The sequence below is a fragment of the Artibeus jamaicensis genome, unplaced genomic scaffold (assembly GCF_021234435.1).
Source record: "Artibeus jamaicensis isolate MK-2021 breed Jamaican fruit bat unplaced genomic scaffold, CSHL_Jam_final contig_482, whole genome shotgun sequence".
In the NCBI taxonomy this organism is placed as follows: domain Eukaryota; kingdom Metazoa; phylum Chordata; class Mammalia; order Chiroptera; family Phyllostomidae; genus Artibeus; species Artibeus jamaicensis.
Window position 1 is genome coordinate 7,035,092 of NW_026521857.1, and position 27,873 is coordinate 7,062,964.

The window sequence follows — 27,873 nt, forward strand, 5'->3', positions numbered from 1 at the left end:
CTAATAAGTTCAAGGAATAAGTTAAAGTTCTGTGGGATTTATTACTGCAGGACTTCTCAGCACTTTCAGCACTGTGACTGTTCAAAGGAAGGCTTTACGATTTACAAGTAGTCTTTCTCAAAATTATTTGTCCAGGGATCCTTTTCTTCCCAAAGCCACTTGAGGAACTAGTATTTCACAAAAATGCTTTGAGAAACATTGAAGTAAAAATATCGCACACCCCCAAAGATATGGCTACTGCACCCCAAGGAGCAGAGTTTTTCTCTGTCCTTTATCGGTCTCTCATGTTAAATGTAAAGATGTTTATTCAAATTTTTCTCCCACGTACTTTGACCCAGCAATGTACCAGTAGTAAGTTAACAAGGGCCCCTGCCCACCCTTGAATAATAAACAGAGGTAAGCCATTTTTATTCTCCCCAAGTACAAATTCATTCAGACAATACCCGTTTATAAGTAAGGTTCCAAGAGAAAATGAACACGGATCATGAAAAGTTCTCAAGAAGAAAAAAGGAGAACTGAGCCACATGCAACATTCAACTTATACAGTAATATATTATTACAAATTATATAACAGAATCCTAGGAGTATCATATATTGCTATCTTTAGAATAAGTTCACTAGAACTCATTTTTGGAGATGTACTTTATCATTAGCGCAGTAACTGAAATGCAAGTGAGACGAGGAAAGGTACTCATTGGATGAACACTGTTTGCATTTAAGGACGGGCGGTTGCTGAGATTAAAATGGACCCATTTTCAATGACATTCCCTGGGGCATTACAGACAGTGTGCTGGGATCTCAGTGAGTTCTCCAGCGAGCTGAACCAGCCAGACTCCAGCAGAAAGGACAGGTTTCCTCATTCCACCCTCAACAGACAGGCAGAGCAGCAGGCTGACTCTTCAGATGAATCCCCTGTGAGATGGTCTACAGACGACCTGGACCTCTCAGCCCGCAACAGGCCATGGTGGCGCAGCCGCGTTGCACCCCAGCTCTCAAAAATGAAGGAATAATGTGCACTTTAAAGCTCTTAAGAGCTTAAGGAGAGATGAAGCTCCTATACCCACAGCCCATTAAGCATATACTAATGTCTGTGTGATGTCCCTGACAAGTCTGCTTAAGAGGATTATTAACGTTCCATCAAAAAAAGCCCAAATAGGAGGCTGAGAGAAAGCTTAGGAAATGTCAGAGATTTTTTTAATTTTAGCACTCAACTGGGTACTGATTTTAAGGCTGGAACTATCAGGCAGCAGTTTCAACTTATTAAATTATTTTATTAGTACACACTCATGTAGAGCTTGCTCTGTGTTGGCATCGTCATATCACTTTATGTAATTAATTTAATCTTCATAATAGCCCCACTCTTAAGCTTGTTCCTCACCTGCATTTTACAGATGAGGAAACCGAGGCACAGAAAGGTCATAAGGCTAGTTTCTATAACTAAGAAACTCCAGGAGCTCCTCTGGAAGCCCCCTGAACCTTCCAGTTGAATTGTCACTTGTGTTCCCACTGCATCCCATGCGGAAATGTCTATGGTACTTAATGTACCAACGCTGCCCTTCTAAGGGCTCCCCTCCCCACTGGACCTTGCACTTCCTCAGGCCAGGGTTCCACCTTACTCACTCATCCTTGGGTTCTTATGCCCAGTGTTCAACACATATTTGCAAAATGGGTTAAAAAAGTGCAGCTTCATATCTCTTATCTGCAATCTTTGGGGACACATGCATAAAATTCAGAATATTTTGGATTTTAAGAAGTTCAGTGCATACACTACACAGGACCACCAGTGGGATCTGAGACAGCACTCCACAGTAAAATATTGAATATATGAACAATTCTAGAGTTAAACTTACGAATGGCTACATTAGGAGAGTAAATAAAGACTATAAATATGGAAAAAGACTAGCGATAGCCTCACGAGAATTCAGGTGAGAATTACCAGAAAGTGTGCTATAAAGAAAAAAAAGCACTTCGTTTTTGGAACTGTCTGGATTTTGGAATCACAGGTAAGGAGGGGATTGTGAGCTGCTACTTCTGCGGAGGTCTCTGAGATGGCTGTGCAGATGTTACAGCACTGCCTCACTGTGAAAAGAATGTCCCATTCACCCAGTTACCACGTAGCAATGGCCAGGCCGAGAACTTGGAGGACAACTGGTGGAAACCTGGATCCACAGTGGGCTCTTGGTGCACATGTACCTGCTCGGAGATCAGGGAGATGTGTGGAGTAAATAGCCCTGGATTAAGGCTCAGGGAAAAGGGTGCAGAGGCAGTTCCATTCCCTTTTAGCCAGTTATTTTGGGAAAAGCATAGGACCAACTTGGCAGACACCCACGGACTGATGAAAGTGTCATAAAAAATAGCTCCATGCTTAAATGTTAGGTTATGTAGCATTTACCAACATTATCCAATCAAAAACAAAATCCTTCTTCCTTTCACTTTTTCAAATGAAGTGACTTGCTATTGTCCTAAACTATGTGCCCCCCAAGGGCAGTGGTCATGCTGTAACAAATAATCATAAACACAGAGACTTAAACAACACAAGCTTATTATCTTGTAGTTCTGGTGGCCAGAAGTCCACAATGTCCTCACTGGGCTAAAATCAAAGTGTCAGCAGGGCTGCACTCCTCCTGGAGGCTCTAGGGGAGAATCTGTTTCCTTGACTTTTCCAGTTTCACTGGGCTGCCTACACTCCTTGGCTCAGGGCCCCTTCCCCATCTTCGGGCAAGCTATGGCCTCTGGGGTCTTCCTCACCCTGCCTCGGTCCATTCTGACTCCAGTTCTCCTGTCTCCCTCTTTCATTTGTTAGGAGCTTTGTGATTACATCAGGCCCACCTGGATAATCTCTCCATCTCGAAATCTTAATTACTTAACCACAGCTGCAAAATCCCTCTAACTTCTAAAGTAACTTACATGCAAGATTTGGGAATTAGGACCTAGGGGAGGCAGCGAGGCAGCATTCCATTTGCAACACTATCTAAATTCCTTCTGCACCCCCAGCATCTAGTGCCATGTCAGACACATAACACAGGCTTAAAATATCTGCTTGGCTTTATTGGTATTACTTAAATGTCTCCAACCACCAGTTTCCTTATTTTTAAACAGAGATTAAAAAAATAAAATACCTAGTATAAGCCTCACACAAAGTAATGCATGTGAAAGTGGTCTGAAAACGATAAAGAAACCTAAACAGGAAGATAATAGTCCACAGACTAGGAGCAGAGGATACACACATCCATTTGTGAAAGAGCCAGTATATAGTAAGGAAAAACAGAGGAAGCTAAGAGAATGCCATTCAGTCAGTAAGTCATTATGGGAAACAGGCCAGTTGCTGGGGGATCAAAATCATGTTATCGTGTGGCCTTGAGGTAGTTCAGTTTGGTACACTACATAATTTTGTGTCCAGATTTAAGGAGGCAATGGTAATATTTACTCTGGGACAAAAGTATCAATCAGAACTTTTTTTCAGGCAGACAGAACACATAGTCATGCCAAATACAGCCCAGTGGTGAGCCTGGGCTCTGGAGCCAGACTGCCTGTATCCAAACCCAAGATCCACACTTAGAGCTTTGTGACCCTTGACACATCATGTAATGGCTCTCTGCCTTGGTGTCCTCATCTGCAAAATGGGGTAACAGACTCATTTCACAATGCTGATGTGAGGATCAGATGAGTTATGACACAGGGCATTCAGAAAGATGCTTAGCACACTGTAAGAGGTCAATAAGAGTTACTGATCATTACACATCAAGGCTGTACTCTGAATTCCCACAAATTCACAGTACAGAATCTCCAGTGTTTCCCCACAGCCCCAGCCAGCAAGGCCAGCATGGCCCAATGCCAGCTCACAAATCTCTAGCACAGGTGACAGTCCTCTCTTTGGTACCTGCTCCCTCCTCACAAGCCCATTTCTGCTTTCCCATCCTGGTCCTGAGCTCATTTTTGGAATGCAGAGCTGTAGTGCTAGTCTTGGCATCTACAATGCTTTGTCAACAAATATAGCGAAACCCTTTGTTATTTGAGCAGGAGGCAGGATGACTGGAAGATTAACTCCCTAAAGCAGCAGTCTTTGCAGTCAGTGTGGTTGTGTCCATTGGAGAGAGGGGGCAATGGTCGACTTCTAATTTTAAACTTGTGTATACAAAAATTTTAATGTGCTAACGTCATTTTAAACTGCAAACTGCACAGACATGTTCCTGAATATATTACACCTTGTCACCTTCTGTCCTAAACAGAACCCAAGTTATAAGTCACAACAGAAAGTACAAACTTTCTGTTTGTCACATTACAAGTACAAACTAAACTGCTTTCTGCTGAACTTGGAATAAAGATCATAATTACACTGTTTACATGGATTATAAAAACAATAGCTATAACAATTAATTTTATTCAGTTGTATGCTCTGTACCAGGCATTGTTCTAAGTACATTATGGGCATTTAAATCCAAACAATTCTATGAAGTAGGTACTGTTATTATTCCCGTTTTCAGATGAGAAAAATGAAGCACAGATGGGTGAAATCACTTGCCTATGATACATATACATCTAGTAAGTGGTGGAGGCAGGATTCACCTGGGACAGTCTGGCTTGAGCACACCCTCTTCAATGCAAACCCTGCTCTCTCTAATGCTGGAAAGGAGAGAGACTTCCTCTTTCACCTAACAGGAGCCATCCTGGGTACAGCACTCCTGACAGAACAAGTCCTTCACTTGTGTGTACCTTTGCTGCACATGCTGTGTATAATGCCTTTATCTCCTTTGTCTACCTGGCAAACCCCTACACACCCTGCACCACTCTGTGCTCAGCCTTCCCTGCATCACCGGACACACTGCAGGCACTCAAGGCAAATAGTGAGATTTCAGTATGGCACTTACTCAATAACTGCTAAGCTTTTTTTTTTAAGTATTGATGTTTAAACAGTACTACCCTTACCAAGAGATTCAAAGCAGATTTTTCCCTTCAGAGTAAGCTCCCAAAATTAATTTACTAAATGATTTTATTAATGAAATTATAATGTGCATTTACCTAAGACGACATTCCATACATTGATGCACTAAAGATTTGTAGAATGCTTGAGCAGGGCTGCACCATGTAGCTTAAATAACTTCATGCATTTCTACAGAGGCCAGCTGTTGTTTTTCCTCGACACAGTTTACTGAAGCGGCATAGATCCTAAGCCAGCTGTGATCAGAGCCATCTGACCTTTTATGTCCCAATTCCCCCCCAGGCACACAGTACACTGGATGTGACATTCGAGGTGAGCACCGGCCACCTTACTTGTTAATGTTGCTGCCTTCTTTCAGTCGCTCTCCTGCGGCTCCTGTTTTAGAAACTCTTTCGCTACCAGCCAGGTCCACCAAGCTGACCTTACTGACTTTCTCTCCAGAGTTCTAGTTGCAGGAAACAAGACAGAAACAACACACATGAATGCAAAAACCACAGACTTCTACATACACATCAGCACTCTGAGAGCAACCCAAACAGCCAGCCACTATGACAAGGCAAACTTCCCAAGAAGATTTTAAATGGTAAGAAGAGCTATTTGGACCAGCAATTTCATAGCCAAAATTTAAATTGGTGTGGTAACGGAGCACTGTGTTTGGCAGCTAGGAAGCAAACACACTGCACTTTCCTGAATACAGTCAGGAAGCTGCAGATTTTATGAGGAAATACTAGGACATGGGGATTCCTATTTATTCAGGTCAAATTCCTCTTTTTTTTTAGAAAGATTTCCTTTAGACTAAATGTTATGGTTTCCTCTATAGCATCCCTTAATGACAATGAGGTAGACTCAGTTGTTTTTTAGGTGAATTTCAGTATGAAAGGATACATATTTAAATCTGTCTGGTGACATCATCATACTCTTTAGGGAATTCACACAAGAAATGCAACTTTTTAAAAAACAGTTATATAGTAAAGAAGAATCTAAGAAATTAAATGACTTAAGCAAATTAGCTCCTCTCCTCGGTAGAAGAGCCAGCACAACATTCTCAGCAGCTGAACCCAAACATGAAACACATCACCCATGCAGGTATTTTGAGTTTTTTTACTGCCACCAAAGAATCTGTCCAGTTGCTCACCCCAGACTGCAAGTCATAAAGTGTCTGTGTGATTATGATGTTGAACACAGCATGGGAGCGGCTACTTTCTTCATTCATGTTGGTTGCTGCTACCGTCCGAGACTTGTTTCCCTCAGACATCAGTGACTCAATATCCTAGAGGCAAAGCATAAGCGAAGTATTATAAGCAAAAACATATGAACGGTCCTGCCCACAGTGTATATATTAATTATGATCCTCTGACACATTCGCCACCACCCTTCCATAAAATCCTCCCTGCCTCTCCTTCATCCAGCTGCGTTCAGCCGCCAACTCCCCCGGTGCTCTCTAGTGTAGGAAATGACCCCCCGTTCTTTCCCACTCACGACTGTCTTCTTTTTCTGTTAACTACCTATTTTTTCCTTTATATGGCCCTAGGGAGAAACGAGGTAATATGTATTGAGCCCTCCAGATACTCGGTAACAATAATTACCTTATTTTATTCTACCTCTCTGGGCTTAACAACGCTGAGTAGCTATCTACTGCTCACTTATTGCCTCTGCCCTCCAACACTGCGGCTCTCCCGGGAATTTTCCTTATTCACCTTTGTGAGTGTTGTTTGTAAGGTCACAACACTTGGAACCTATGGATTCTCATACAATGTTTGATGAATGAACCTTTATAAAGAAGGTATTCTCATGATTTTACACACAAGGATACTGAAGTTCACGGAGGTCAAGTCACTTTTCCCACTGCCAGGAAAAGGCAGAGCTGGTACACAAACCACTGCTCCCTGGCTCTTATTAGTAAGTGACGCGATGAGCACTGACCCCAACCAGGCAGAGCTACAAACCAGTGCGGACTTAGCAGCTCTACGCCAAAGAGGTCTCCATTCACTTCAGAATCCAGGTGTTTTTAAAGCAATGACTACACTGTATTTCTGATTTGAACAATACTAAAAATGTCTTCACTTACTTTTTAATTTTTTTAAATTTTCAGTGACAACTGACATGCAGTATGGTACTAGTTTCAAGTGTACAACAAAGTGATTAGATATTAATATAACTTACAAAGTGATCATTCCAACAAGTCTAGTAACTATCTGAAAAATGTCATCTAAATGGCTAGAGAGAGTTACTGCACACATTAATTTTAGTCCCACTGAGCAATGATAGGACAGCCACAACAAAGAAATAGCAAAACTAAGAAGTAAAGGGGTGTATTTGCTCATCATTCATTGGCTTGCTTCAGCCACAGATGGTAGTTTGTATTATGAGATTTCCAAAACAATGACAATAAAAACAAGGGTAAAACATCAAGTCAAGATGTAAGAAAACATAAAAATCAAGAATTAGGAAAATTAAACAAGTCAATCGATATAGAGAGAATTGATTAAGAAAAAAAAGGAAAGAGAAGAGTGAAAAGCAATGAAAACCAAGAGAGGAGACCCTACTAAAGAGAAGGGGTTGAATGAACTACCAAATACTGTCTATATTTGTCGAGATGGGCATCACTTGCAACCTCAAGCAGAAGAATCGCAACAAAGCGGTATTAGTGGAAATATTCAGCCAGCTCCAAACACTGGGCCTCTCAGCCGCACTGTGAAACCTACGCAGCAAAGCAGGTTGAGGGATGTGATAAAGGTCCTCTTTTTCTGTTTGGGGTGTGTTGTTACTGGGATTTGGAGATCATGAATGGTACCAATAAGCTTGCTAATAAAGCATTCTTATAGAAATATATTCAACATCACTTACATACTTCAACTTACTGTAGTTATTTAATGACTTAAAAAAATAGAACTTACCTCAAAACTAGTGACAGCCAGTTGGGATAAGCCATCTACATATGGTCCCAAAACTTTATGCTCCCGAACTTTAAGAGACTGTCTACTCCTTAAGGAGGAAGGAAAAAGAAATGAATGAATCAGTGCAAACTCTGAGCCTTTTCATTCTTTTTAAGTACTCACGAACCAACATGGCAGTTTCAAAAGAATTTTTTAAATATATAACCTTCATTATATTTTTTCCCATTACCATTTAGTCCCTTATATCCTCCTCCCCCCAGAAGTCACCACCCAGTTTTCTATGTCCATTGATCCCTTTTCCTTTTTTTTCTAAAGATTCTATTTATTTATTTTAGAGAGAGAGGAGAGGGAGAAAGAGAGGGAGAGAAATATCAATGTGTGGTTGCCTCTCATGTGCCCCTGACTGGGACCTGGTCCGCAACCCAGGCATGTGTTCTGACTGGGAATTGAACTGATGACCCTTCAGTTCTCAGGACCATGCTCAATCCACTGAGCTACACCAGTCAGGGCCATGAGTCCTTTTTCCAAAAGAATTTGTTTTAATAATCAACAAATATCCTAAAAGCTACTTTATTCAGGTTACCATGACACTATTCATTATGATAAAAGACATTTATCATACTCAGATTTCTATTTAAAGTAACTTATTATTTAAAATTCTATCTCCACTCCCAAACTAAAGAGTCAGCACACAGAATACTAGGTTGGGCCAACTTGCTTTAGCAGATGAGCTTCAGTTTTGCAGAGGAGGAGAAAAAAGAAGAAGAAAAGAGATGAAGCAAAGAACGTGCCAGAAATTATTTTAACCTCAAGGCTCATCTATAAATAAGCACATTCTCAATAAATAATATCTTAAAGTTTTGACCAAATAATAAACAATATTAAAGTGCTTTATTTTATTTTTAATTTAGTTTTACAAGTCTGTATTGATTTATGCAGCTCTGTGCTGACAATTTTATACAGAAAGTGGTTTTACAGTACAGCAGTTGCTTGCAGTTACTGATATTTATCCTACATTTAGAACTGGCTCTGCTGGTGAAGATTTTAGGGCTTGGTTGAATTTTTAAATGGCAACCCTGGTTTGGTACCCATTTGCACAGCATATCAACAGATAATTGAGACTAAAAGTAAGATGATACAGGCTATGACTATATTGTATATGTTTGCCTCTTTCAAGGTGTCGAATACTAATCACTTTAAATCAAATAAAGTCACTCAAGTGTGGAAAAAAGGAACTAAGAACCAAGAATGCTTTCCAAAGCCTTAGCATTGTTACCTAAGAACTTTTCAGTTATCCTTCTCAATCTTACAACCCTACAAAATAGGTTTCACTAACTTTAAGGATGAAAAATTCAATGTGACAATGAGCAATTCTACTGTCCTCTAAACAGGGGCAGACCAAATGCACACCTTCACAAGAGCTGCTTTGATGCACACAAATCCAGAACTCAGAGCACTCTGCTTACACAACCAGAGAGTCTTTAATGCTATTCACGAGCAAGGAAAAGTACAGTTAACACACTGCCGAGTGCTTTTGATGGTGTCTAACACCTGGCATTCTTGTACACTGCTGCTGAGAGTGTAGGCTGGTGCAACCACTTTGGAAAACAGCCTGGCAGTCGCAAGTGAAGTTAAAGATTCAGTATCTTTTGACCTACAATTCCACCCAAGATATATTCCCTAGAAACTCCTGCATTTGTTCACCAGGAGAAGTGGACATGACATGAAAGAGCAGCACTATCTAGAGATAAAAAGTGGGATAAAGAAATTATAGTATAATCACACCATGGAATACTAAAGAGCAGTAAAAATTAATGCATTATTATTTCATATATCAGAATGAATGAATCACTGATGATAACAACAGCAAGTCGCCAAAAGATACATGTAACTGTAATGTCACTTACATAACGTTAAAAACTATGCAAAATCATGTGCTAACTCGGAAGAGCAAGAAGAGTAATGAAAAACAAAATTCATTAATAGCAATTACTTTGGGGAGGGATAGGAAATAGAATGGGATCTAAAAGAACGTATAGGAGGTTTCAAAAATATTGGTCATGTTCCATTTATCAAGGAACATGGTGAGTAGGGCAGTCTTTGCTTTTATTGTTCTTTATATTTTCTATGTATTATAAATGTTCTTTCATACGCATTAAATAGTTCACAACGTTCAAGTAAATGTAAACATTTTCTATGATTGGGTTATTTCCTTCCCACCCACAATTTTGACCTTATAAGTTTGTTTATACCCTTGGTTATTCAGCTGCTAAAAGCTTAAAAAAATACTTTTTAGTGACAAAAAAGTATTCATTATGTTACATAGAAAATTCAGGATATTGAATTGTATTTAGAAAACCACTTCAACATACACACACGCACACAGCGCACACACACAGCATACATTTGAAACACAGGATCAAAATGCATCAAAGTATTAACAGCAGTTATTTCTCAGTAGTGGGATAATAGGTCATTTTAATTTCTTCTGACATTGTGCTTATATTCTAAATTTTATACAAATATATATTATTTAAATCAGTAAAAAATTTTAATAAAAAAGTAAATGGTCCTCTCTTCTATGAATCAAACTCATCTGGTTTTTATCACCTACTTTTTAAAAATACAGATGCCTTGGCTTTCCCTTGGGTCTACTGACTCCTAGTCTCTGTGGGTGGGGCTCAGATAGGTGTATCCCCGAAAAGCTCTCCACATGATTCCAATGCACAGTCAGGTAAGAGAATGACTTGCATAGGCTGGATGGTTTCAATACTTCAACCTCTTTATCTTCAATTCAGAAGTGCTGCTTTCCAACATAAATGGAAGGACCAATGTGTCATTTCTAACTCAATATTTAATGCTGATAGCAAAAACACCTTTTTTAAAATGGCATATATAAGCACCTTTACACATGAACATAGGATAAACTACCCAGGATGCTGGGTATACCAACATGCTTTGAAAGTAGATGACTTCTCAGTAAGTGAACTGAAATCAGAGTATGACCAAGAGCTCAAATAAATATAGTCAGTTGCCAATTTAACTTTAGGATCACTTCAAATTATTGTCTCTAGTACAAGCTTAATTTCAACCACCAACTTACCCTTTGGGGTCTAAAAGATCCCGAACTTTCTCATTATAAATTTCCATATAGGATACTTCGACTTTAAAGGTCTGTGACTCATTCTGCTCCAGAGAGATCCTTTTAAATAAAGCACAGCAGAGCCTTGGGATAAGGCCCAGCTGCTCAGCATTGCCCATCATGGAGAAGGATTTTCCTGAGCCTGGAGAAGAGCAAGCAGAAAAAAAGGAGGATAAAAGAGGCAGCAACACGTAATGCTTCAACCATACAAGTTTCCTACATAGACCAACCAAGGTCACACAGTGGAAGTGGCAAACTCGGCCCCCACACCTGGCCCTCCTACTAGGTTACTATTTTTTCTATTACACTCACTGCCTCTAGTTTCACTCTAATTGTAAGATCCAAGAGGGCAGCTCATTTACAGGTGAATGCACACAAATATAACCACTACAATCAGTATGTACAGTAAATATCAACTATACATTACAAAATAACATTAACAGTATTTACCTAAAGTAACTTGTTTGTGAAATGCTTTGATATATATTGTCTCATCTGAGTCTCCTAGTTGTCTTGCAATGTGACCATAGGCAGTATTGTTATGATTTATTGATTTATTCCACCTTTATAGTTGAAATAATGGCAGCTCGGAGAGTAAATGGCTGAGACCCTAGTATGTTTATGTTTTGCTTGTTTCAATCACCTATGCCCCAAGCCTACATTAAGTAATTTACTATCAGTTTTGTATCCTAGTGAAAGTCCTTTGTATAAAACAATACTAAGAGGTGGCTTTTTTTGTTGTTTGTTTTTACTATAACATTTATACTGAGAAACTAGCAATTATTTTTTTGGTTGAAATGCAAGTGAAAACTGTAATTTAGGGAAATGGCATTTAATAGTTTGAAACTAGCTTGCTCATTTACACTGAAATTAATTACCAAAACTGTTGAATCGTCAAAAAGAGGGTTCTTTTGATCATCTCACTCAGTTAAACCCACAAAGGCAGAAGTATTTTTCGGTTGCTTCCCAAAGTGCTTTCATTTCTATGTTTAACGAAATGCACATTTAGCCCTGGCTGGTGTAGCTCAGTGGATTGAGCATGGGCTGCAAACCAAAGGTTCGCCAGTTTGATTCTCAGTCAGGGCACATGCCTGGGTTGTGGGCCAGGTCCCCTGCAGGGGCCACATGAGAGGCAACCACACATTGATGTTTCTCTCCCTCTCTTTCTTCTTCCCTTCCCTTCTCTCTAAAAATAAATAAATGAAATCTTTAAAAAAAAAGAAATGCACATTTAATATTGACTAAAAATAAAAGCAGCAACTTACCTGTTTGTCCATATGCAAAAATGCAAGCATTATACCCCTGAAAAGCTTTTTCAAGAATTCCTTCCCCAAGGCACTTGAAAACTACCTCTTGACCTAAAAAGAAAAAGAAAATAAAAAAGAAGAAATTATGTTTTTTTGTCCTATCTGTATTAACATCTGAGTCTCAGTTACCAGCATTCTCTAACTCCAAAAAGATGTTAAAACTGTACTGTATGCCTACTATGTGTAGGGCTAAGTATTAAGAGCTTAATGGGTACAATTTTATTTAATCTTCTTAACCATAGTTCAGTACCTGAATCAACTTATGATTCTACCCACTGCTTCCTTGTAAGAGTCTTCTCTAAGGCATTAAAGTTTCCTTTCCATTGTCAGTAGGCCATATGGAAGTACTGTTTAAATTTGACTTGATTTCTTCTCATGAGTTAGTATAAAATGTCATTAATCATGAATCGTCTCTTCCCCCATCTGGATTCTGAGCTTCCGATGAGGAAGAACCATGTCCTACACTTTTTGGTGTATGCATGTACCTCGGCACCAAGCATGGTGCTGAGTACTGCCAGGTGCTGAGAGGCTGCTTATTGCTGGTGGAGGGGATTTGTTGAGCACAGACCCCTCTCACCTGTGTTCTCACAGTGGGTTCAGGGACCAGACCTCCTCGGTGAGCCTGTCTGCAGCTTACTGCAGCCCTTGGGGGAGTTCTTCCATTTAGTTGTAAAAATGCAATGCTAGCATCCATAGCATCCAGCTAAAGGGTTAAAGTCTGAAAATATTTTTAAGCACTTAAGGCTGCACTTACTACTCTTTGAAATTGGTGACTTTCTGACATTCATTCACCATTATTAAGAGAATTAAAAGGATATTCTCCTTCTGCTGTGCACTTATAGTCCTCAGAACATTCACTATTATAGCATTTGTAGAAACTACTGGTTTAAGTACCTCCAGTGGAATGAGAACACCCTGACTGATGCCAGAGACTATAATCTGTTTATCTTTATAATCCTAGTGCCTAATATAAAATACGTAATAAGTATTTATTGAAAGAATGAGTCCATTTAACCTTTTTATCCTACATGACAATTCCTTTTACATTTGGAAATAATGCAACATAATAAAAGCTTTTGGATATATGTTCCTCTTTTATGCAAAGTTGGATCTCATTTTAGCAGTCCCTTGTTATACTATGATATACCATGGTTGAACAATGAGACTCGTAAAAATGCATGAATATAAAACTAGATATATTTTCAACCATTAGACTGACAAAAATAAAATTCTGACAATATGAAGTATAGTTGGATCGAGGAAATAGATATTTTCATAAGATGCTGGAAGAATAAACAAATGCAGCCATTCTAAAGGAAAACCTCACAGCACTTCTAAAAGGGCCTCTGCCCATAATCACTAGCATAGCTACCCTACAGCTACCCCATTGTCCAGTAGAGACCCCTGTAAAAGGATGTTCATGGCAGCATTATTGATAATACTGCAAGCTGGAATCAAGTTAAGTGCCCACCTGTAAAGGAGCTGATAAGTAAAATGGGACTATTTTATATGATGTAATATTACAAGTCATGTAAAACTAAACAATTTGTGTGTAAATAATGCTAAAATTAAAAAAAACATTGTTGATTTAAAAAGGTCATGTTCAGACTGTACATATAAACATAAATTAGGTCAAATTGTGTGTGTATTTGAGATAGAGATTAATTTATGGATGCTAACATAAAAAATATGAATTGGGAGAAATTTTACCAAATTTAGATAATCTTATTCTCTATTTCTGACTTCCAATATCCAGCACAGACACTGGTACCTGAGAGGTATTCGGAACATGTGGGGTTTTTAAAAGGTGCAACAGTAAGAAGCTTTCCTGAATGCACAGGTTTGTTGAGAAGACTAAAGGCACATGTGTGTACACACACACACACATACACACAAGGTTTACAACGGTGAGTACGTGAAACACAGAGTTCATTCTTCTATTATTATTTATTAGTTATTGTATTATTTTCCACTGAACACAGGTAAACCTGCTTTTGCCTCACCCTGTATACTCTGAGAATAAGGTATTGTCAAAATGATTATCAACTAAATACTTTCAAAACTGCTTTTGCTAGTCTTACGCTTATGAAGAAAATATGTGACACACTCTGTTGCACATCTTTCATACCCATCAATATTTTTTTCTCATACATTTTCAAAAAGTGCTTTCCTTATTCCATATGTACTCCCAAAGTCCACGCCAAGAGGCCAGCCTCAAATCTGGAGGTGAGCCCTGGAGCACAGAAGATCGAGAATTAAAACATGGACTGTGGTCCTCAGCCAGACCCAAGTGCCATCTGAAGGCATGGGAAAAGCACTGCTTTCTTGGCAAACACAGATGAATGGAGCAATCCCGTTTGATCATCCACACCAGTTAACTAGCACCCAAGAAGGGAGTCGGTGAGGGGGAGGACAAGGCACTTTAAAACTTAGCTAGGTCAAACATCCTGACCATAATTCATGATTTCAATTCATATTTAGTAACTTGGAAAAAAAGCAAGAGCTTGAGATGATAAAAGGACTCAACTTCAGAGAACTGTGACCAAACAGCAGATACCATGGCTGCACTGAGCCTGAAGTCATTACCCAATCAAGGATGGATACATCAGGTAGTGAAACGTGATACTTCTGGTTTCTAATGCAGAGAGGCTAGAGTTATGAGGAATTGGTTTCTCAATGTTCTTTCAAGGATAAATCACAATGCTTCTTTTTCTTTGGTAAAAATGGCCTTTTAAAGTAGAGTTCATTAGTTGGAAAAAAGAATGCTACAGAACTACATGAAATAGGTTTTTCATATGTCAACTGAAAGTAAAAAACAAACTCAGGATGTGTATACTAATATTACATGAAAAGTAAACCAAATGATCAAAGAATTCTCCAGGATATAAAAATAGAAGAATACACTTCAGTTTAGCGTATGTCCAAATTATTGTAAATACTAAATAGGATGTGAATTAACCTATTTAATTTGTATAATATTATTATTTATGCTACCAAGAAGAAGAGAATTAATTTTTATCGACTGTCCTGTTTGTAATGCACCTTACACATTTTATAATCATTGCATCCTCACAATACCCAGGTATAGCAGTCATGGATCATGATCGATAAGGAGACTGGGGTTCTGAAAGAGTAAGCCATTTGCCCAGGATCCAGGGGCCTGGGTCTTGTCTGTATTGGCTTCAGAATGTGAAGGCTGATGCCCATTCATAACTGGTGACTTATGCTGCCGGACACTGGAAATCAGTTGCTCCCTTCTCTGGTCTCCATGGTATTTTTCTACGATCTCCCAGAACTCATCCCCTGCACTGTATTTTTTCTCTGTCATTGCATTGTGAGCTCCTTCAAACACAGGAGTTGTTGCATCTTAGCAGAATGCCTGACACACAGCAGGCATTCTTAACTGAATTATTCCTATGTTGACATTGTTGTAGAGACTAACACGTATTTAATTGGGAGCCCCTTTTCTCATTAGTGATGACTGAGGCATCAACATATTGTGTTGAACTTAAAAAGAAATATTTTTAATTGTTTTAGAGGTTACACTTTGGTCGAAGTTGGCTGTTTTTGAAATTCTAATGAGCCTCTAAAGACTACAATATCCTTTGCTAACAGTAAGGCACTGGGGTCTGAATAAACATGTCAACATGATATGTACCTACTAATTGGATGATTTTAATAAAGAACACAGATTATACTTTTACTTAAGACATTCAGAGTAACTTCCTGAACCTTGAAACAAAATGTGATTAAAAAAAAACTAACCTCTCAGATTTCCACTAATGATATACAAACGCTTTCCAAAAAATCAAGTTCTTTCAGTTAGATATTAACAGTTACATTTGACAGACAGAATGTAATTTATTTTATCATATTTAATAAAACTTTAGCTAGGATAGGAAAGACAAATTCTGGGAAACACAAAACAGACTATGAGAAAGAAGCAAACAATTATTTTGTGTTTTGGGGATTTTTCTCATTTCCATTTTTAAATAACTATCTTAAAGCACAATTTATAAAAGGATAAATATAAAGAACTATTGTATTTAAAAATACATGACTATAAAGATTCATGTATTTTTACAAATCTGTGCAAGACTGGACACTACAGAGACTGGAAAACATTTTATATGGCTTCCTGTCTCAAGGGAAATTTATTCCCTTTTAAGACAAGACATAATGAATACTTTCCTACCTCTGCAAAGATACGTCAACATGAACACTGTGTTACAGATGCTTAACTTTCCATGGTATTCTTAACTAATACAGTTTTCTAGTATTGACATTTAGATTATTTTCTTTTTCTTTTGTTCTGTAATATCCTTATGTATTTACCTTTGTGCACTTTTCTACTGCCTTTACTAGGCAAACCTCCAAAAAATCAAATTACCAAGTCCTTTTAGTAATGCATGAGTCCTGTTTTCTACACACTCAACAAACTAGCTATTATCAATCTTCCTTGTTTTGACTATGTCAGTAGGAAAAAAATACCCTCCTCCTGTTTGTTAGGTTAAAATTTTTCTTTTCATAGTTTATTGCCCATTGGTATTTATTCTTTAATAAGTTTCCTCTTTGGGTCCTACATTTATTTTTATAAATAAATTGGTTTCATCATTGATTTTTTTACTTGTTAATTTTAAATTGCTCCTCATATATTAAGGATATTAACCTTTGGTCTATCATATGTTGGAAACATTTCCCCCTGTCATTTACCTTTTGGTCTTATGCTGTTCTTTGTTATACAAAACTTTTTGGTCTTTCACATTCAAATCTTTAATGTTTTCCTTTATAATTTTCACCTATGGTATGTGTTAGGCTTCCAAAATACTTCTGGATTATTATTATCCCAAATTATATAGGTATTCACCCATATTTGCTTCCAGTTTTGTCGTGTTTGCTTTTTTACAGTTTTATTTTCAAACTCTCCTCCTTTCCAGCTGTGTAACCCGGGGCAAGCGTTTGATTTCTCCGTGGGTAAAGCAGGGACTGCAGTGCCCCCTGGGCTGCTGACTTACCACAGCAGTGTAGGCTCAGCCTCCGCCACAGCGCCTGGCCATTGTAGTCGGGGATATATTTTAGTTAGAATCTATTATTAAATCACCCTTTAAATCTTTAATCTACTGTAATTCATTTTGGTGTAGAAAAGGAGCTGATCACCTCCTTTTCCTGAAAAAAGTTCCTCCAGCTTTGCAACAATTCCGTGCGACAATCCGATTTCAAAGAGAACAGACACCTGCTCTTAGAAAAAAAATGTAAGGGAATCATTTATCGCTATTTCTCTAGATCCCCTAGAGGGCCCGCTTTTAAAATTCCACTGAGAAGAGAGGTATGTGTGAACAAGTGTGCATGTTGTGACTGCGTGTGTTGGGTGCACATGCGAGGGTTGTCTGTTAAGGGTATGTGTGCTGCGGGCCATGATGAGGAGAGGAAGAAGGAACGGTATCATTATTTGGGCCAGGATATGCCAGTCCATATCGTCTAGTACAGGAAAAATGTTTACCATTCTTTTGTAACATGAAGATATTTTCAGAAAGGTATAGGGGGAAAACGACATAAAATCACACTAATGAAACTGTGAACAGGGTGGAGGGACTGAGCAAAGAAGGAAAAAGGACTCGTGGACACGGACAACAGTTTGGTGGTTGCTGGGGGGGAAGAGGGTACAAGGGGACTAAATGGTAATGGAAAAAATACAATAAACATTAATTTTAAAGAAAGAAATATTCATAAAGTTCCTTTAATTTTCTATTCTGGTGCCGTTTAGCTGTGAATTCCTAGCTGGGGTTATACTTAATCAAATTTTTTTGTTTTGAGGACTTTTAGGGCATTACAGACTCTTTTTAAAGAAATCCTCACTTGAGGATAGGTCCTTGACTTTAGAAAGAGAAGGGGGGCGGAGAACGGAGGGCACTGATGTGAGAGAGAAACAACCATCAGTTGTGCCCTGTACATGCCCTGACCGGGGATCACACCCACAACCCTTTGGTGTATAGGACAACACTCCAACCAACTAAGCCACCCAGCCAGGGCCACTGTAGACTCTACACAACCTCTATGTTGTCTTCAACATGACCAGCTTTCCATGACCCTTATAGAATCTACTAAGGAGAGTTTGGTTCACCCGAAAGACTGAGTTTTTTTGCTTTGTTCATTTCTATTTTTTAAACACAGCAGTTTCTTTTTCATTATAGGAAAAAACTTGCCAACTGCTTTAAGAAGCTAAGTTCACACACACACAAAAGAATTATTTCTGCTGGGTGGTGGGAATCAAAGAATCCATGAAAGATGTATTATCCCCACCCTAAATGTTTCCTGTCTACAGTTCACACTTACACAGCTATTTGTCTAGGGGGATGTGCACCAGCCCGTAAGGGAAAGTTCAGAAGTCCTGTAGAAAGCAAGAGGATCTACGAGTTGTTTCTATCCCAGGATAAGCCAAATAAAGCCACAACACTGTTAAATCCAAGAACCTGGTGGCTTTTCAGCAGAATCGATGCCAGAGAGAACGTGGCCACTCTGTAGATGTCAGCTACACGTGCCTGATGCAGGGAGTCCACAGGGCAAACCTGACCTCACTTGTTAGTAACCAGGACCAAGGTGCCAATTTCTTCTGTGGAGTTTATGATTAGACATCCCATAACATGTGTGGACAAGTCTGAAAATACAGTCATGCCCAAAGCAATGCATAACACAATGTCGGAACAGTAGAGAGGGTTCCTGTATGGAATTTCTGCAAGCAAAGTTATAGACCGATCCACCCAGCCCTGAGTCACGCATGATACAGATCTTTGGAAAGCTAACACTCTGAGTCTCCACACTGGTGCATAATCAGTCCCTATTGAGTATAGCAGCAATGGACTCAAAGCTTCTAGGCATGTGCTCTGGGAGCCCAGTAACCAAGGTAATATTCTCTCTACAGCAGGGCCCTGACAGCAAAGCACAGAAACTAGGGATGAAGGGAAAACGCACCTATCATTCATACACCTAACATCTGACTACTGAAGAGACACAAGGGTGAAACATCACAATGGGCTATGTTCTGGGAAATGGGAGAACAAAACGGGAGGGCATACCCTCTCTCATTTGCAATTTGCATTAAACAAGGCAGCCTCACATAGATCACAGTCAAATAAAACACCAAGTATGGGAATACAAGGCTAAATATAACATATACACAGAATATTTCTCATTTTCCTAAAGTAGCTACATGAACAAGCATGCAAGGTTTTAACACGATCAATAATTTTATCAGTTTAAACACTGTCTGGTTCTCATAGGAGTTAGTGTGGAAAAAAATGGTTAAGGTCGTTATTCGTGATTTGGAATTCCCAGGCCGGCTCATTTGTGAGGATGTTTTTCTACTTCTAAACAGGGCTGACAGCCACAGCAATTTTGATGAGTCTGAACTTGGCAGGTGGCCCAGCTCCAAATCAGAGCACCTGGACAGTGCAAGCGCAGGCAGGTTCTTCACACATACCTGCGGGGATGAGGAATGTGCCTAACTTGGATGAGGTTTCAGTAAATCCCTGTCTCAAATAACAGCACTCTCAGAAACTGTCACAAGTAGTGACTCTAAACCTGCCTTCAGTTAAATGACCAAAAATGACAGAGTTCAGGGAAAGAAACTAAGGGTGAACTTGGTGACATGAGGTTTAAATTTTAATCAACTATAGTAGTTTGCTATTAAGGGGACCTGGTAAAAGGATCCCGAGAAACTGGGCCATGAGGGTAAAAGTTCCATGGTGGCATCCAAGAGTGATCAACACTGCAGTCCTTGGGAGTCCTGTGGTATGGCGTGGGTGACTCACCCCGACGGATGTTTCCACCCCAGTGACAGTGCTGGGACTAATCATGAGCTGGCAGTGATGCTTGGCTCCTTTTTCGTTGCCAGATAAAGTGGCTGACTCGCCAAGGAGCGGGTCGGGATTTGGTGCTCAGGATGAAAGAAAAAAAATAAGCCACCTTACCTGTGAGGACTGTCTAATAGAAATATTTTGGAGTAATTCAGGAGGGTATTTTCACATACAACAACTGCAGAACCCAGCAAACTTGCTTCATTTCTACCTGCTCAACAGTGTTTTACACAGTTTGACATAGAAGCAGGCTTAACTCAACATCTCCTTTGGACTGTGGGGTACACAATATTTACTGCACTCGAGGGGAGGTTGAAACAAAGCCCAACCCAAATACAGGCATTCAGGACTCTTAGAGAACTTCTGACAGGAGGGAGAATGCCGTTAGTACTATTCCTGGGCAGGTTCCCAGGCACAGCACTCCAATCTGATTTCCTGAACACAGCCTCTCTTGGGATGAGAGAGAAGAGCCTGGGATCACAGAAGTCTTCACACATCATTGTCATTGACCAAAATCCTGTTTGCCACTGCATTCAGCTTGCTCACAGGTAGCAGGGGCTCTGAATCTCAGTTTCCTCATCTATAAAACGAGGACAATAAAGTTTCTACCTGATTAGGTGTTTTGACAGTAAGATAACCTGCTGCAGGTAAAAGTATGCACACTGTGCTGAGAGCCTAGTGCTCGGAACTGTATTACCTGTTGCTGCTATTATCCAACCTTCTAAATATACTTAAGTTTAATGATGTTTCTGGGTGCCAATAAAGACTCTAAGGAAAAGATGTGGACAGAGAACGGTAGTGTGGAAGAGGGTGGCTGTGGGACGAAAAGGGGGCCACACAGTACACCTGACAAGCCCAGGGGAAGCCTGAATGAAGCGCCTTACAAACTCAGAGACTGAGAGTAACCACATGGGATGGTCTGATCATAAAAATTCCTCACTAAGAGCGAGTCGTGGCAGGAAGTCACAATGTAGGCCTGTAGCTTCCTTGACAAAGGTTAGTCTTTACCTTTTGCATTGGAGATAACATACCTTTGATTCTGGACCCTTCATGGTACAACCTGGCTGGCTCAGAGCCAGGAGACCACAGAACCACTCACTGTGATCTTACTCTCCTCATATCATCTCCAAGTGCTGCACATGTTAATTATTAACTATCCTGTGCCCACCAATGTAAAAGAAGTATGTGTTTCTCTATTTTGCCTTTTTATGCAATCCCAGTGATTTCCCTGCTTTGCTTTCTCCAGTCCCCCTATTCTACCACCAACAGATTTCACGTAACTTCCCTTATGTCTTCTTCTTTGATTCTAATGTACACAATAAGCTGCAAAACTGCCATTCTTGGGAGCATTGTCTGAATCCACTGAGATACTGTTTTTCAGAAAATGTTGTCAGTTTGGCTCAAATAAACTCATACAAATTCTCTACAGATTTGGGCATTCTTACATCAATAGGTGGGATTAAAAACAGAAACACACACTTTAAAAATATATATATATTATTAATTATGTCATTACATTTGTTCTATTCCCCCCTTCATTCCCCTCCACCTAGCACACCCCCTTCCCCACCATTCCTCCCCCTTTAGTTTATGACCATGTGTCTCAAGTTCTTTAGATTCTATATTTCCCATACTATTCCTGCCCTCCCCCTATCTATTTTCTACCTACTGTCTATGCTACTTATTTTCTGTACCTTCTCCCCCCTTCTCCTTCTCCCACTCCCCTGTTGCTAACCCTCCATGTGATCTTCATTTCTATGGTTTTGCTCCTGATCTAGCTGTCCTTTTAGTTTGCTTTTGTTTTAGGTGTGGTTCTTAATAATTGTGAGTTTGCTGTCCTTTCACTGTTCATCTTTTTTATCTTCTTTTTCTTAGGTAAGTCCCTTTACAATTTCATATAATAAGGGCTTGGTGATGATGAACTCCTTGAATTTGACCTTATCTGAGAAGCGCTTTATCTGCCCTTCCATTCTAAATGAAAGCTTTGCTGGATAGAGCAATCTCGGATGCAGATCTTTGGATTTCATGACTTGGAATACTTCTTTCCAGCCCCTTCTTGCCTGTAAGGTCTCTTTTGAGAAATCAGCTGACAGTCTGATGGGAACTCCTTTGTAGGTGACTGTCCCCTTAGCTCTTGCTGCTTCTAGGATTCTCTCCTTCATTTTAATCTTGGCTAATGTAATGATGATGTGCCTTGGTGTGTTCCTTCTTGGGTCCACCTTCTTTGGGACTCTCTGAGCTTCCTGGATTTCCTGGAAGTCTATTGCCTTTGTCAGATTGGGGAAATTCTCCTTTATTATTTGTTCAAATAAGGTTTCCACTCCTGACTGTTCCTCTTCCCTTTCTGGTACCCCTATAATTCGGATGTTGGAACGTTTAAAGATGTCCTGAAGGTTCCTAAGCCTCTCCTCCTTTTTTTGAATTCTTGTTTCTTCATCCTTTTCTGTTGGGTCATTTTTTTCCTCTTTCTGGTCCACTTCTTTGATTGGAGTCCCAGTTTCCTTTCCATTACTATTGGTTTCCTGTGCATTTCCATTCATTTCAATTAGTTTAGCCTTCATATGTTCCTCTAAGTTGTGACTAAAATCAACCAGTTCTGTGAGCATCCTGATGACCAGTGTTTTGAACTGTGCATCTGAAAGTTTGGCTATTTCTTGGTCGTTTAGATTTATCAGCTCTGGGGCTCTGAGTTGTTCTTGAGCCATGTTTTGATCTGTTCATGCTTGTTATGTATGAGGAGCGGAGCCTTAAGTGTTCACCCGGGCAGGGCCACCCAGGTCACTTGTTTGTGACACTATATGTGGGGGTGGGGTCAGAGAGGGGCAATGGCGGTTCCCTCTGCTGCTTCCTGCTGCTGGGGCCTGCATGGTCTGTGTCACTGCTAGCTCCTTCACCGGTTTATCTGCACGCAAATGTGTGACCACAATCAGCCCGCTTCTCCACACCTGGGATCCACCCACAGCTGCTGGCGCACCTGGGTTGCATGCCCAGGTCTGTCTGGTGGATCTTTCCTGCCCGACCCCTCTCTACTGCTGGCTCTGCCTCTCTTACCGGTTTGGCTGAAGGGTTCGTTGTTGTCAGACTTCTGTGTAGTTCAATTTTCTGTGGTTTGGCTGTGTTTTTGTTGCTAAAACTTTGTTGTTTTTAAACTTGGTTGTGCGAGAAGGTCAGTGCTTCCACCTACGCCTCCATCTTGGCGGAAGTCTCAGAAACACACACACTTTTAAATAATTTAACAATATTAACTTAGCTAATTTGTTTCAGAAAAAATTTTCTTTTTTCTTTAAATATGTATTTATTTATTAGAAAGAGGAGAAGGGAGGAAGAAAGAGAGGGAGAGATACATCGATGTGAGAGAGAAACATCCATCAGTTGCGTTGCATACACACCCCTGAATTGGGGACTGACCCCACAACCTAAGCATGTGTGCCCTGACTGGAGATCAAACCGGCGACCTTTCACTCTGCAGGACAATGTCCAACTCAGCCACACCAGTCAGGGCCAGAGAAATTTTTCTTAAGTGACCTACACTTATTCGATTCTCTGAATTAACCAGCATTCTCTCTTCCATCTGTAAAATACAGTGTTGCATGCCCAGTGCACGCGACATCGCCAGCTGCGAGACTGCTCTCTGGACTCCACCAGCTGAGTTATGTTCTTACGATGGGTCAAATGTGTTTGCTTCTAAATTGATCTATATTGGTTGGACCTCTCTGTAATTATACAACTTAATTAACAAATGCAAAAAGAAAACTAAGTTGAATGGTTAGGAACAACCTGATAAAGGCCAGTCACTAAAAGAATTGTCAAATTAGGTATGGGCGAGATAACTTGTAAAAGACTATAAAAGAAAAATCTAGAAGGATTTTGCAGTCCGATTGTGTCATGAATGTCTTTTAAGAGGGCATGCACCATTTATAATGAATCTCTGCTTTAACAATTTTTTAAATAGTCAACCACTACAGCTTCTCCTAACTAGAATTTTGGTAACAGCTAATGATTACTGAGTATTTATTCTGCACAGCACTTACTGAATGCTTCACATATACTTTAGTAATATTATAAAATAACCAATACAGTGTGCTAAAACAACTATTTTGGAACTCTCCTGAAAACATTAGTTCTATTTTGGCTACTGTCAGATTTTAGAATGTAAACTTTGATGCATTGTTAAACAGTGTGACACAGAAATAATTTCTACCTCTGAGCACATAAAATCTGCCGCCCTGGGCACAGAATCAACTGTGGCTGCTCTCCCCACAGCAACAGCCAGGCTGGGACGCACTCAGCTGTCCCCTCACAGCACAAAGCAACGCTAGCAGAAGTGCAACCTTTCTCCTGACTCCCAGGGTATTAACCATGACCAAAAACACATGGCTTCAGCAAATTTGAGCAACATGCCATATGGTGAGAATTGTTATATAATTTCTAAGTCAATAGTTTAGAGTCTCTCAGGCCAGGAAACATTCATGCCTGCACTGGTCCCCAGATATGCTACCACAAGACTGATTTTTATTTTTGGTATGAGGGTTTATAGAAAAATATGTTTACGAAAAATACTCCCCTACAAGAAAGAAGAATTAAAACAAGGCTGCTGGAAATCACTGCTATTCACCAACCTGACAGATTTTAAGCAGTGAGAAATCGTTGATTGATTGCTGAGAAGGCCTTCATTCCCATCAGCAGTGATTTAAACATGTACAAAGACCTTTTATCCATTATGATGCTCTCAAGTTTATCAGTCTTCACTAAAATATAATAACTTTATCATCCTAAATGTGGATCTATGCCTTTGTGCGTTTGCAGGGGAAGATGTGGGTTTATGCAGAAACGCCACGCTTTGGGAGCCTCACTCTGCAGGTTACTTGTTTTTTTCTCAACTCTGACACAAGGATTTTTGCTTTAAAGACTCAGAATTATGTGCCAGACAAGCATTATTATGACTACCTAACCAAAAGGTAAAACAAGAAGAGATAATACAGTTACAATGTAAAATGTCTCAGAGCATGATAAAATGCAATTCAAATGGCTTAACAAACAAGCCTTTGATTTGCCTCTGAAAAGTCCATCTCGACAGCTGTGTGGCGAGCATAAAATGTCTAATTCATGTTTAATCAGAGAGCTGGAGGAGATCTGAAATCAGTCTAGGCCAGCGATTTTCAGCTGCTGTGCTGCAAGAGGCACAGTGGTGTGCCACCGGATTTTCTAAAACACGCAACACCTGACCTCTTTTCCCTTAGGTTGTCAAATAAAAAAATGACACCAGCCAACACAACAATAGCTGTTCAGTGTAAATGAATCAAAATTATACCTATTTTTTGTCAGATCATAAGAAAATATATTTGTTGCTGTGCCACAGAATTTTATGATTATATGTGCCATGAGATGAAAAGTGTTGAAAATAGCTGGTCTAGCTAATAGTAGGAAATATGGCTAATGTCTCCTAAACCAGGTCTTGTAAACACTAGAATACATTTTCCTTCCAAACAACTGATGCTACTACCCTTACTCCTGCTACAATATGACAACGATAAAGATGATAAATATTGTGTGAGCTTTTCCTGTGTGTCAAGTACTGGCTTAGGTATTTCATATGAACAGGTCATTTAGTCCTTGAATCAAAAGCGGAAAACCGTACTTGAAAAATAATTAAATTAAAAAAAAAGAATATCTTTTTAAAAAAAGATCTTATTTATTATTTTTAGAAAGAGGGGCAGGGAGAGAGAAAAAAGAGGGAGAGAAACATTGGTGTGCAAGAGAACCATCAACTGGCTGCCTTTTGAACACCCCCAAATGGGGACGTGGCCCAAAACTCAGGGTGAGTCCTGATCAGGAATAGAACCAGCGACCTTTCACATTTTGAGATGACGTCCAACTCATTGAGCCATATCAGCCAGGGCCAGAACTGTTATTATCTTTATTTAACATAAAGGTAACAGAAGCAAGGTGAGATTAGTTACTTACCCAACCTTACACAGACAGAAGGTGGTGAGGTCAGAATCTAAACTCAGGCAGTCTGACTCCGGAGCCCGTAACCTTCCACTACTCCAACCAACCCACTGAAATGCTATTATACACTATTGCACTACATGTTTCCAAATCAGAGAGTCTGAAAGTAATTGTGAGTTTAACATTTTTCATCTATATGAAATTTAGAGTTCCTGCTTCTCTTCACTTCTTCAATTCATGCAGTGTATTTCTCTCTCTCCCCTGCTCTTTCTGCCCCCACCTCCCAAGTTTTGAGAGCTGCTTTAAGAGCTCCCATTCAGTATCAATGATGCCATTATTCTCTGAGCCTGAAAAATAGGTTGACTTCAAAAAATATGTGCTTCCCCTTTTCCATTTCCTCTATTTCCCATCAGAGAATGAATGCTTCTATTTTAATGTTTCTATTCACAATTAAGAAGGGATTGCTCCTTTTTAATAAAGAGAAAGGAAATCAAATTATCTATTAACAAATCTACTAGTAACATATTTACTAGACAGAGTATTTACAAAGAATGCAAACAAATCTGAGAATAGCAAGCGAGATTTTACTTTTTGCTAAGGCGGTCACAGTATTTATATAATAATGGGGATATCTAAAGAATAAGAAATTTTATAAATAGACATTTCTCTATTAGGCAAGAGAATCCTATTTCAGAGCTAATTGGAAGGTGGTTTTTGATATAATCATACAAACTAAAATTTAGTAAATTTTAGGCTATCAGTATGTTTAAAAATCAGTTTTATCTTTTTAAATATTTCTGAACATACTGTTTGTACTGAAGAGGTACAGAAATCTTGAGTTTCACACTTGAATTTTATCATCTATACTTAATAAAGTTATTTTTAGTAAAAATTCGTTTGGCCTACATTCGAGGACATGAGTGATATACTGCAGAAGGTCAGAACTGTTTCTATGGATAACAATAGAGGGTGTGATACTAGGGAATATGGAAAAGAAAGAAAATCTTCCTTAGGCATAATTTTAACCACATCACTCCACCAGATCCCTCCCCTTTTTTACCGTATCAATCTAAATTTCTTAGTCTAGCTTTCAAATTTTCCTGTTATCTAGCTTCACTCAATATGTACAACTGGATCTCCCAGTGCTCCCCCCAAGATGCACTAGTCTGCTCAGACCAGCCCCGCTCTCTCCCACTTCTGCATCTTCACATACGGCCGAGACAAATGTATTGTTTATACGCACCTCCTACCAATTTAACCCTTGTAACAGCACATGAGGTAGGTACTATCATTTTCATGTTTCCCATTTTACAGAAAAGAAACTGTATCTCAGAGAGGTTAAACTGTCGAAGAGAACCAAAGCGGGTGTCCTGGGATTTAAGCCAATTTAAATATTATCGGTGGAAATATTGCTGCGTGGAATATCTGAGATTTTCTTGCCGATGTTCTCCTCTAGGACTTTTATGGTATTGTGACTTATATTTAAGTCTTTTATCCACTTTGAGTTTATTTTTGTGTATGGTGTAAGTTAGTGGTCGAGTTTCATTTTTTTTGCGTGTAGCTGTCCAGATCTCCCAACACCATTTGTTGAAGAGGCTATTTTTACTCCATTTTATGTTACTGCCCCCTTGTTGAATATTAATTGACCATAGAGACTTGGGTTTATTTCTGGGCTCTCTATTCTCTTCCATTGATCTATATGTCTGTTCATATGCCAGTACCAGGCTGTTTTGATTACTGTGGCCTTGTAATATAGTTTGAGACCAGGTATTGTGATTCCTCCTAC

At 39.4% G+C, this 27,873-nt stretch overlaps 1 protein-coding gene across 1 annotated transcript in view; it reads right to left on the reverse strand.

The window, feature by feature from the left end:
• The window catches only part of KIF13A (kinesin family member 13A), a 207,987-nt gene that overhangs the window by 68,696 nt on the left and 111,418 nt on the right, over positions 1-27,873 (reverse strand). The window contains exons 5-9 of the mRNA XM_053668250.1: positions 12,244-12,336; positions 10,940-11,120; positions 7,837-7,924; positions 6,075-6,209; positions 5,272-5,384 (exon numbers count right to left, since the gene is read on the reverse strand). Coding sequence (XP_053524225.1) covers positions 5,272-5,384; positions 6,075-6,209; positions 7,837-7,924; positions 10,940-11,120; positions 12,244-12,336 — 610 coding nt within the window. The remainder of the gene's footprint in view (positions 1-5,271; positions 5,385-6,074; positions 6,210-7,836; positions 7,925-10,939; positions 11,121-12,243; positions 12,337-27,873) is intronic.